Genomic DNA, 11,753 nt, shown 5'->3' on the forward strand with positions numbered 1-11,753 from the left:
ATTCACATAAAAATCCATAAATACAGAAGAATTCCTCAAAGTCGAAAAAAGGTCATAAGAAAAGGTCATCAAAAGAATCATAAACACACAAAAGCGAAGACTCCAATCCACAATTTACACTCCCCAAAGCTCAAACCGGCATCCCCAAATTCCTAATCCTCCCCTCTCTCACCTTCGTCCTCCTCACAATCTTCTCAATCTCACAATTCAGCGCCCAACACCACGCATCCCTCTCCAACCGACTCCTCGCCCTAAAAAACATCACCCTCTTCTTTCCATGCAACTCCGGTACCGCAATCATATTCATATTCATATCCCCCTTCGCGTCCGCGTAATTAATATTACTAGTATCATGCGGACGGTACCATAACATGAACAGTGTATCTTCTGCGCGGTCTCGAGTTTCCAGCCCATCTGGGAAGAGCTTTGCGATGGGTGGGGCGTTAGGGTCCCATTCTTCTTGAGGGAGGGCGAGAGCGGCGTAGTACCCTGAACAAACGTATGCGTCGATGAGGTTGATACGGCTGATTTGGTGGTTGTGGAGGCTGAAGTCGTTGGTTACTTTGAAGATGACTAGCGTGCCTCGGATGAGAATTAGGTGAGCGTGTCTGCGTAGACGTCATTCATCAGTCTTCCATGGCAAAACAAGAGCATTGAAAGAGAAACAGAAAGGAAAAAGAGACAGGAAATCAACGCACTTATACTGCGCGCGAAACTTCGTCTTCATATACACCCTCCCACTCTTCACAATCTGCCTACACCCCTCAAGCACACACCAATTCCAATACTCATCCATATAAAGCGAAGCATTCTCCACGTCCGGCGTAGGCGTCGGATGTCCATACCCATTCTTACAATACCGCTTGCTAACAGTGACTTTCTCTTCACCAAGACTTTGCCGGATGTTCATCTCTGTCACTGCGTCGTCTCGATATCGTTTCGTCCAGTATTTGACTAGTGCGCGGAGGTGTGTTACCCATTCGATGGCTACTTTCGTCGAGTGAGTCTATAGCAGAAGGGAATATAGATACAGTATGTGTCAGGTTCAAAAAGTCCTTGGAAGAATGACTCTCACGTACCTCAAACCGAAGAATCCTCCCGTTCTTCAACACAACCTCAAACGACCGATGCATCTTCAACCTTCCCTTATCCTTAGCAGAATTAAGCCCGTCTTCTCCACCCTCGTCCCCAACATCACTCTCCGACCTCCTCAGCTCAGCCTCCTCATTCCACATACTCGCAATTCTTGTCGCCAATTCACCATTTTGTTCCCCATCCGGCTCACTAGTCGGATTCCTCGCATGCTTCGCAATACTCTCATCCTTAATTACCGGAATAACAACCACCGCCCTTCTCACAAGCAACACACTCCTCAAATCCCAAAACAATCTCGCGTTCATAACCTGCGTACGTAACCTCGTATGTTCATCCTCCCGAAACTCGTCTTCACTTTTCGCGAAGCTCTTCAGATCTGTAGGTGTCGGCGGTGGCACGACTTTCTCAGCTTGAATAGAGCATAGGTAGCCGTCGTGCGTTGCTAGGTAGTATTGTACTCGAGTTTGTGTTTTTCGCTTGTACGTGTGTACGAAACCTTCGATTGAAGGAGGTTCTTCGAGATGCTTCCCGTCGTCTAGTAGGACTTGGCTTGGGTAGTGGCTTGAGAGATGTAATTCCAGCTGGGTCGGAGCGCCGAGCTATCAAACAGTCCGGTCAGCCAAAAAAAATCCAATAAAGCTCACGACGGAGAACGTACGAAATTCATGACCATCCCAAACAACACCTCCCAAGCCCGTTCATTCCCATCAACATCACTCCTCAACCAAACCCAATCCAGCCTCGCACCAGCCCGCCAACACAACTCGACTTTCCTTCCACTCAAAACAGGCAAGTGAATGACAGTCTGCCATGCAAAGGAGCCTTCCATAGCTTGGTCGCACTCGTCGACGATATAATCCCGAGTGAAGACATGCCAGTCATTGTCACCCTCTGGAATCGGGATGCGTACGCGCGAATGCACGAGGGGACAGCTGACTTCGATATAATCCGGGAGTTGTCCGCCAAGTTCCATCCTACACGAGGTTAAAAGAAATTCATGGTATACAACCCATTAAGATTCTCACCATATGTTCCAAACCCAATCCAAAGCTCTCGACCTACTCTTCGGCTTCAACACAAACACATTCAAACCATGCGGAGACCGATGAAAAATCGACCGATGACTCCAGCGACTACTAGACTTCGTCGGTGTCGGAGGACAAATTAGACAAAACGATAAATCAACGGGTGAATATAAAGATAATTTGGTCTCCGTAGAAGATAATGGAATAACAAAAGCGAGATGTTTATGACCTAAGATTCGTTCTTTGCATGGAGCCCGCTATATGTCCATTCCATGCATATGTTAATTTTTATTATATGCGTGTGTATGTGGTAACGTACGTAGTCCTCGTAGAGTTCAATTCGGCGATTCCTCCAAATCACTAGGAACTCATCCCACTCTTTACTGTCTAGACCGCGAGTCATCCGGCATTCCTGTTCATTGAAAGGGAATTTCAGGCCTTCGTGGTCGCATCTAAACACACGAACAAGCATCCGGTCTGTAGACATGTAATCAGCATATTTGCATTACAGCACTGCAAAAATGTAAGCCTACCTCTCATAACGGCCGCCGTCCTGTCTTCGTCTTCGTCATCTTCCCCATTTGCTTCCGACAGCTCTGCCTCAGCGGAAGCAGCAGCACTTGAAACTTCTACCTCTGTTGGTTCACGTCCGAGAACTTCTTCCGGCGGAGCCGGACTCCGGCTGCCACTGGGAGTCCCTTTAACAGGAGTCTCAGCATACCTCACAGCTTTCCCCTTCCCTTTATCCTTCGTAGGGCTGGTAGTTAGGATAGACCGTAAACCGGGCCTCGTCTTTGGTAGATCACCTTCGCTTTTCGCGCCTCGGAGGTTTGATGCTTGCACAGGCTCTGCGTCGGAGAACAAACGCGTCTTCGAAGAGGTACTCCCGTCTATATCGTTCCTCTCATCTTGTGTCTCGTCTGAATTCTCACTGACTTGACGAGCAGCAGAAATGGTCTGAGGTACTTGGAACGACGAGTAGCCTGGGCTTTCAGGATCCGAGAAATTCGTCCGAGCAGTAACAAAGGACATCTTGCCAGTTTCATCCTCACGCACAGGACCAGTACTCGAGAACGACCTGCTGCGCGATTCATCCCAGTGGACCATAGTAGCACTCTTTGCTTTCCGAATAGTACGATCACTCCTCCATTGTGTATCTGGAACCAAACTGGTATTACTCCTGACCTCAGGCTCAGGGGTAGCAAGCATATTGACGCTCACACCCGCAACCTTTCCAATCTCAAACGTGTCGCCTCTCCACTCAACAGTCGGCATATGCATACCCTTCTTCTTTTTCCTTTTACCCTTCCCAGGGGCATGGTCAAGTACAGTATGCCACGCGGCGCTCTCCAAAATCCGTTCTTTCAGTCTTTCCTTGTACTCCTTCGCTTTTGCTTCCGTCCACTCTTCAATACGGCCGCCTTGCTGAAGAAATATACGTAATCCATGCTTGCTCACGAAATCAGATGCTTCATTATCAGCATGTCCGGTGTTATTGATCCTGTATGGCAAGGGGCCGAGAAAGATGCGCCGTGATGACGCTTTAGCATGGTCAGCCGGAGGAGACGAAGCAGAGACCGAAGCAACGGGTAGTCCGGGAGTGGTGGCGAGTGCATCGTGATGCATGTGTGTGGTAGAGGAGTGAGACAGAGAGCAAAGGACGAGAGGGCCACTGGGCAGAGCCCGTTGGGCGTCGGCTGAGACTTTGACGCGCTCTTGGGAGGCTCTGGCACTAGCATCGAAGCGCGTCATTGCCCTTTCTGTCTGTGGCGTACTGCGTTGTGAAACACAGCCAGAAATTCTTAAATTGAGCCTTCGTTTCTGCCAAGTCCTCAGCTCAAACACGTCGTACGCAAGGCAATATTCATTGCATCTCTCCCTTAAATTAATTTACTGGTTGTGACGCTTGTTAGTGACACGACCATGCTTGTACTCAAAGCTGGCACGTGCACTTGAATCAATCGGAGATTTTGGCAGAAGCCGTGCTTAGTGGCGCGCGTCACTTTTTTTCTTCCCCCTTCCTTGCACACGCATCATCTGTCGTTTTCTCTATCTCTTTCTCATCCGGCGGGGATCGTGTCGTCTCGGGCTCAGTTGATCGCGCGATTCGTATTTGGGATGCTAAAATGCTGAAATCAGCATCCCAAATACGAATAAGTGGGAGGCAGCGCAGGCCTGTCTGTAGGACATACAGACGACATCACATCTGCCATTTTTTTCTTTATCGATGCGTACCCAAAGCAATATTCACCGCATATCTTAACCAAAGTTATAAATCCTTGTTGTCATGCACGCGCATGTACTCGAGACTGATATGTAGTATTCTGGGCATTTGGTAGAGGTCGTGTTTGTGTGGCGCGTAAGCGTGTCTCATTTTTTTTTCTTACCCTTCCACACGCATCTGTCGCTTTCTCATCCGACGAGAAGTGTGTTGTCCCGGGTTCAGTCGATCTCACAATTCGTATTTGGGATGCTAAACGCTGAAATCAGCGTCCCAGATACGGATAAATGGGAGGCTGCTGCAGGCCCGTTTGGAGGACGCAGACCACGTCACATCTGTTGTTGTTTTTTCGTGTACTTATCGATACGTCTCTTCCTGTAACAAACATGACTCTCAATTTTAATGCATTGTTATTTCTGTCGCTCCAAAATAAGTACCAAGCCATGAATATTGCCCTGATAAGCTTGATGTAAAATACTTATCTGTAACTTTTTCTACCTTTGCGGATGAGCATTTATAGCATATTGTCAATTTCAAGAACTATCCCTCAGTGAACTCCCACAGCTATAAGTGCTGCTTCTCTTTGAACCTTCCGATGACCTTTTAATCTCGGACATTGAGTCCCTCCTTTCTGACTTTGACTTTTCCTGATCTTGGTCAAAATGTTTTTCCTTCCATAGCCTTCCCGGCGTCCCGAGGGCTTCTCCAAATTCCTTCCGTCTTGAGTTTACATCGCTCATCATCTGACGAGTCTTTTTGTCATTTTTTCTCCAACTGGGATTCTAAGCCGTGCAATGCGTCTGTGTCTCCAGAAGCATCGTGAACATCCTCCAACTTCTTGAGCTTCCTGGAGGCGTACTTATTTTCACGGATGGGTTTTTCTACTCATTTAAGTAGGTCGACGCCATTTCTAGGTGTCTGAACATCTCGTCGGCGAAACTAGGTCTCACAGTTACCCAAAGCATTCTATTCTTTATATCTTCTCGATACGTACATATGACATACATTCGTGTTTTCTTCGTCGGATGTCCATTAGGCAATGCTGGTGCAGCTATTCTAGATTTCTCTGATAGAGAATCCTCCTGTGCACTGCTTCTCCGACTTGAGCCATCTTTCAAGTGATTGCGATGATGGAGCATATCGGTTGATGAGCAACTGTCTTCAGTTTGCCACAAGGTAACAAAAGGGACAGTGGGTTCAGGGAGATGAATTCCTTATACATAGACATGCTGGTGATGTGCATTGCTCTTAGTGGTTGTGAAGTTACAGTATATCGAAAGTCGTTTCCAGTGATCTGATTACTGTAAGCATCGATCACAAGAACTGTACCTCCCATCATATGAGAGAATGCAAAGTGCATGGGAATGAGGGATTGGTTCCAAACCAGAAGAGACGTTGCTATGTCAAGGATACATATCTATGCAATGAGCGGTGGAGTATTCTAACAGGATAGGGACTTGGAATATCAGTCTGACTCCGGACTCTGGACTCTGTAAAGTTATAAACATCATGAACATGAAATACTATAAAGCAGGAAAGTAAACTAGTAGCATCTAGCCAGATGGCTTACGCCGGGTGTTGCGATTTGCTATTCTGTAAGGCCGTGATGCTCAAGGTGCCAGTGTATAGCCGCTCCTTGAAGCCTTCCACAGCGGATGACGTTAATCTTGGAGATCGTGAGAAAGAATAATACCATTTTCGGCCATAGAGTCTCGGGGGTTTCTCACTTTGTCTCACTCAAATGATCTCGACACATTGCTGAATTGTCTCACTCAAATGATCTCGACACATTGCTGAAAAAGTACCAACACGTAAACATCGCCATGGTAAACACACTTCATAATACACACCTACAGCTATTTCTACCTTCGTAGACGAAAAATATAGCATATTGACACTTTCAAGAACTATCTCTTTATGGACTCTCTGAGCTGGTGCTTCGCTTGTTGGAATTGTCTGAGAGCCTTTTAATCTTGGACATTATCTCCCCCGTCACTAACTTCGACTTTTTCTGGTATTGGTCAGGATGATTTTCCTTCCATAGCCTTCTTGGTGTCTTGAGAGCTTCTTCAAGTTCTCCATACCTTGAGTTTACTTCCGTCCTCAACTGAAGGGCCTCTCTGTCAATCTGTTCCAACTCGGACTCTATGCCATGCAATTGGTCCATGTTCCCAGAAGCACTGTTGACAGCCTGCATTTTCTTTTCGAGCTCCTTCAATTTCCGACTGAGTGCATGTCCATTTTCAACTCGAGAACGGGCAGCACTGCACATTGCTTTCTGAACTTCACAAGCCCTTCTTAGCTCTGCATCCGCTTTTCCCAACGCAGGAAGGTGCTCGGCCTCCACCAAGAAGTAGTACGTGCATTTAAAAAATTGCTTGAGCAAACGCGCCTCGGGGCCCTCCGGAACATTCAACGTATGCTGTCTTTCAAATTCATTCATGTATTGTATTGTATGGTATAGTATACCGTCTTGGCATGCCTTCTGTAACGCAGCCCTTAACCCCCTCAAGTCTCGATCAACAAATAGACCTCCGTCGATCATCGTCACTACATCTGTCATTAAATCGTTTTGCAACTTGTAGGAAAAGCAGCTCGTCAGCGAAACTAGGCCTGTCAGCCACCCAAGCTATATTCTTCTCTACTTCATTTCTATATGGATATATTACATACTTCCATTCTTTCTTCGTTGCATGTCCAATAGCCAATGTCGGTATAGCCTTTCTATATTTCTCCAATGGAGATTCGTGTTGTGTACTGCTTCTCCGACTCCGATCTGAGCCATGTGTCGAGCGGTTGTGATGATGGGGCATATTGAAATGTCTCCACGACGCTACGAGCTAACAAAGGGGACAGCAGGTACAGAAATTTGTCTTCCTTATTTATAGGGCTGTGAGTGTGCATTGCTCTGAATGGACCTCAAATTACGGCATTCAAAATCCTCGCTTGATTCGAATGCGGTAAGCATAGATCACAAGAATTGTACATTCCGTCGTATGAAACAATGCAAAATGCATCGGAATCAGCTCAAAATCAGAAGACACATTGCTATGCCAATATTGGATACAATGTAACTGCCAAAGATATACTATACAATGACAGTCTACTTTACTAAGTAATGAGCGGTGGATTATTCTAATACGATATGGACTTAGAATACTAGCCTGTAAAGTAATAAACATCATAAACATGAAATGATATAAAGTAGGAAGGTAAACTAAGTAGTGCCTAGCTAGATAGCTCACGTCGGGTGTTGCGACTTGCTATTTTCATCGACGGGTCGACAGTCAAGATGCTCAAAGTGCCAGTGTATGGAGCACCTTCTACTTATACACAGAACGTCAATCTAAGAGATCGTGAGAAGGAATAATCACTTTCGGCTATAGAGGCGCGGGTATCTCACTTCGTCTCAAACGATCTCGCACGTCGCTGGAAAGTACCAATGCGTAAACATCACCATAGTAGACGCATTACAGAATACACATCTACAACTATTTCTACCTTCGTGGACAAAAAGTATCGCGTATTGACACTTTCAAGATCTACCTCTCAGTGAATTCGTAGACCTCGTATGAGTGCTTTCCTTTGAACAGCCTGAGAGCCTTTTAATCGTGGACACTAAAGCCTTGCTCCTTGACTTCGACTTCTTCTGGTCTTGGACGGGATGATTTTCCTTCCATAGCCTTCCCGGTGTCCCGAGGGCTTCTCCAAGTTCCTTCTGTTTTGAGTTTACTTCGCTCTGCACCTGAATGGCCTCTCTGTCAATCTGTTCCAACTGAGACTCTAAGCCATACAATGCGTCCATATCCCCATTAGCATTGTTGACGTCATCCATCTCCTTCTTAAGCTGACGCAGCTTTCGGAAGAGTTCCTCAGCGACCTGTGATCGGGAATGACAAGCATTTCGTATTGACTTTTGGATGTCGCAAGCAACTTTCAGTGCAGCAGTCGCTTTCTTCGCAGCATCCGAGTCGATCTGTCTGTCTCCCAACAACTTGTAAGTATATTCATAGAATTGCCTGAGCCACTCCGCCTCGGGTCCCCTCTGATCACTCAACGTATGCCGTCCAAATCCATATAGTACACCATCTTTCAGGTTGTTATCATGGTATGCCGCGCGTACCTCAGCTATCGCCGCCCTCAAGTTCATGTCCGCAATGTCAAATGCTTGCTGAACATTGTCACGATCTCCACTGTCCTTGCCATCCTCAGCCTTTTCCTTGAATTCCTCGAGTTTCTTAGAAGCAGATTCATATTCCTCAACAATCGTCTTTACTTTTTCCATTAAGTCGACTCCAGTTTGTAGGAGCTTGAGCAGCTCGTCGGCGCAACTAGGCCTTTCAGCCACCCAAGCTATATTCTTCTGTACTACGTCTTTATATGGGTTTATGACATTATTCCACTCAATATCCTTCTTGTGTCCGAAACGTGGTGCATTCCTTCTGATTTTTTCCAATGAAGAACCCCCCTGTGAGCTACTTCTCCGATTTGAGCCATCATTTGAGTGATTGCGATGGTGGAGCATTCTGAAAATCGTTTGTGAAGCCGGTTAATGCTGAGGACTCTGGATGTATTCAATACGCCACAAGCTAACAAGAGGGAAAGTAAGTTCAAAGGCATGCATTTCTTATTTATAGGTATGTGAGATGTGCATTGCACTGTGGTCGTGAAGTTACGAGGTTCAAAGCTGTTTGCTTGATTTGATCAGATCTAGATCAAGAAAGTCGTAATTTACGCTGTATGTGTCAGAGCAAAGTACACATGTGGAAGACACTTTCGTCATGGTCCATACTAAACAGAGATTGCAGCAAAACTCAACATCGAATGCAAAGGAACTACTAAGCATATGCACTACTATACAATGAGTGGGGATTATTCTATCAGGATATGGACTTGAAACACAAGCCCGTAATGTAACAGACGCCAAGATCGTAAAATGGTATAAATCAAAGCAGAAAAGCGAACAAGCAGCACCTCATTAGATGGCTTACGCCGAGGGTTGCGACTTCTCCTCCGCAAGGAGTTTTTGCGATTCTTGTACATATTTTTCAGCTTCATCTCGTTCAAATCTGCAAAGACATTCAGTAACATAACCTCACCAGCAGGAACAACGAAACACATACCCATATTTGACACCCTTGACGGTCATATCTGGCTCACGATAAGCAAACGGATTAACATCGCCCTTCTTGAGGTTCGCAAGTGAGTGATTCACGAAGCGATGCGTCACTTCATCTGATCGAATAGCATAAATCATGTCGAGAAGCGTCGCATTGTCGCGGAGACGCCAATAATCTTTGGCGATTGGCGGTGCGGGCTTGTTTTCCCACTCAGGGAAACGTCCGTTCTCCAAGTCAGCAATCAGCGCAGTGCTACATACGGAAGGTGAGTAGATTTATTCCGAAATGAAAGAGAAGGAACCTACTAAGTCTTTACTGCTTCCTCTTCAAGGTATCCTACGAAGCGATGGCAGACACGTGGTGCCATGAGGTAGGAGAAGACTTGAAGGATGGATAAGTAATTTCCCCGAGAGAAGTAACACTGTTACCTACAGAAGACGTTGTAGAAAACTCCTTGAGCACCAAGGATCAGACCGCGCATGAATATGCCTGGTTTTCGAATGGCAAGGAAGCTCATAAGATGCATGCGTTCATTCTCTGCTTCCTCAAGGAGGGTGTGAATCCAGCCAGCGTCACGTCTCTGGCAGAAGAGGGGATGAGCAATGGAACTAGATAATTTATAAGCCGTACTTACCAAGAGGCGCAGGCTGTGGAGATGGCGAATAGTCGCAGCCGCCATTCCAGGTATTCCAGCAATCGTTTCAAGGAAGAGGCATCGCTATATGACTCGTTAGGAAATGCCCTAAATTAATCGTGTCATACCCACATTCATCCATCCCGTTTCCGTCATGATATATCCCTGTTCTCGCAACTCCTTTACTGACAAGTTTGTCTTTTCTGGCATGTCTTTATGTTTGTACCCAGAAACAACGTCAAATGCCTTTCTGGAGTAAACATAAGTGCTAACAGCGCAAGTTATTTTTAGATAGATACACGTACCGGAAGAAGCGGACTAGTCCATTCGCGAACTTGTCCGACAGTTTCTCTTCATTACGATGCACGGTGGGCTGTTGACAATATCGACCCCATGAGTCTTTCTGCAACGCGTTATTATGGACTGAGCCTTACCAGAACAGATTTCAGTTCTTCTTTTGAGTAGACGGGGTGGAAGAGCACCCAGTCGCCAGTCACTTGAACATCAGAGCGATGCTGCTGGTCATGTTCCTTAACGGCAGTGGCGTCAGCGTAGTGTAAGCCCTCTGCACCCTTAGAGGCGTTCTCGTCAACGCGCTTGCTAGCCAGGGAGTTCTGACTTGTAGTCGTAGTTGTTAGAGTCCTCCGAGAGGCAATGATTGTCGTAGAGAGTGCGTAGCGTGAAGCACAAGACGAGCGGGCAGAGAGGGCGAGTGTGCGAGCAAGAGGAGTAGCGGCCGAGCGAATCATTTTGATTGAGGGAGCAAAGGAGAGAGCTACGTGCAGCAGTAGACTGTGAAGCGTTCTTGGTACAGCTAAGTTACATTGCGCAGACTCTGCGCCTATATGCCTTGAACTTTCCGGGCGGCCCCGAACGGCCTACATACATCACCACCGCGCTAACCATGATACAGAAAATGAATCACGCTTTCGGGGCGAGTCGCTGATGCGAGTCACTTCATTGGACAGCACTGGTTTGGCGAATTGGAAGGTCAGTGTAGGTCCGATCCACTTCGATCCGATCAAATTTGTCTTTGTAACCAATCACGTGAGGTAACGTGCCCTTTTGCGGAACTGAATAAGGCGTCAAGTACGCCCCATTTAGACTTCCGCTGAATGTATACTTTGAGTCTAGGACTGCATGGCATACCGAAGTCTAACGGCAAAACCTAGCTTCTTAATCTAGGCCCTGACAACACAATCCGTGAGAACTACCAGTACGTAGGATTATGGACTCATCTCACGGTTGCGACTGTGGTGTAGTCAAGCCCTTGGAACAGTGCACCTTGTCTTCGGTTAGAAAGGCTCAGAGTCCGCGCAATCAATCCGTCAAAGTTTTATGGAAGTTCTTCTGCATCGAGCATGTTCTCCTCTTCTTATGTGAACACCCCGGTGTCAAAACACTGAAGCTGTAGCGTCGCTGGCCAGATGACCGCAGGGACTTGTTCGTCCTCTCCGGCGGGCAGCATTTACTCACGCCCACTGCGAATCCATGGCCCTGATTCTCCCGTATTCCCACTTCTTTAGTTCCTGACAAACCCCAATAAGGATCAAATCTCCCCTTTCTAAGTAAACGTGCGTTCGGCCGCAGGCAACTGGACAAGTGCTGTGAACAACTAGTCGGACTATAAACGGAGTTGCCCGACAGACTTTAAAATA

The 11,753-nt window shown here is 46.6% G+C and overlaps 4 protein-coding genes across 4 annotated transcripts; all 4 read right to left on the minus strand.

The window, feature by feature from the left end:
• Window positions 1–130: 130 nt before the first annotated feature.
• Window positions 131–3,775, minus strand: FOMMEDRAFT_114825 (uncharacterized protein; the record flags this gene model as incomplete). The annotated part of the gene is made up of 7 exons (XM_007271763.1): window positions 2,654–3,775; window positions 2,440–2,597; window positions 2,121–2,377; window positions 1,754–2,069; window positions 1,080–1,694; window positions 699–1,006; window positions 131–608 (listed from the first exon to the last, which is right to left on the minus strand). The coding sequence occupies exons 1-7, from the start codon at window positions 3,744–3,746 to the stop codon at window positions 131–133; spliced, it is 3,225 nt and encodes a 1,074-aa protein (XP_007271825.1). The 5' UTR covers window positions 3,747–3,775.
• A 2,132-nt stretch (window positions 3,776–5,907) lies between these two features.
• FOMMEDRAFT_162344 (uncharacterized protein) lies at window positions 5,908–7,154 on the minus strand (the record flags this gene model as incomplete). Its single annotated transcript, XM_007271764.1, has 4 exons — window positions 5,908–6,007; window positions 6,342–6,767; window positions 6,874–6,954; window positions 7,015–7,154. 4 exons carry the CDS (start codon window positions 7,152–7,154, stop codon window positions 5,908–5,910), a joined length of 747 nt encoding a protein of 248 aa, XP_007271826.1.
• A 722-nt stretch (window positions 7,155–7,876) lies between these two features.
• FOMMEDRAFT_162345 (uncharacterized protein) lies at window positions 7,877–8,866 on the minus strand (the record flags this gene model as incomplete). Its single annotated transcript, XM_007271765.1, has 1 exon — window positions 7,877–8,866. One exon carries the CDS (start codon window positions 8,864–8,866, stop codon window positions 7,877–7,879), a length of 990 nt encoding a protein of 329 aa, XP_007271827.1.
• A 224-nt stretch (window positions 8,867–9,090) lies between these two features.
• FOMMEDRAFT_24038 (alternative oxidase) lies at window positions 9,091–10,872 on the minus strand. Its single transcript, XM_007271532.1, has 8 exons — window positions 10,530–10,872; window positions 10,401–10,468; window positions 10,228–10,345; window positions 10,096–10,179; window positions 9,894–10,041; window positions 9,767–9,842; window positions 9,465–9,713; window positions 9,091–9,410 (listed from the first exon to the last, which is right to left on the minus strand). Exons 1-8 carry the CDS (start codon window positions 10,842–10,844, stop codon window positions 9,329–9,331), a joined length of 1,140 nt encoding a protein of 379 aa, XP_007271594.1. The 5' UTR covers window positions 10,845–10,872; the 3' UTR covers window positions 9,091–9,328.
• Window positions 10,873–11,753: the final 881 nt, after the last annotated feature.

The sequence above is a fragment of the Fomitiporia mediterranea genome (genome assembly GCF_000271605.1).
Source record: "Fomitiporia mediterranea MF3/22 unplaced genomic scaffold FOMMEscaffold_18, whole genome shotgun sequence".
NCBI lineage: Eukaryota > Fungi > Basidiomycota > Agaricomycetes > Hymenochaetales > Hymenochaetaceae > Fomitiporia > Fomitiporia mediterranea.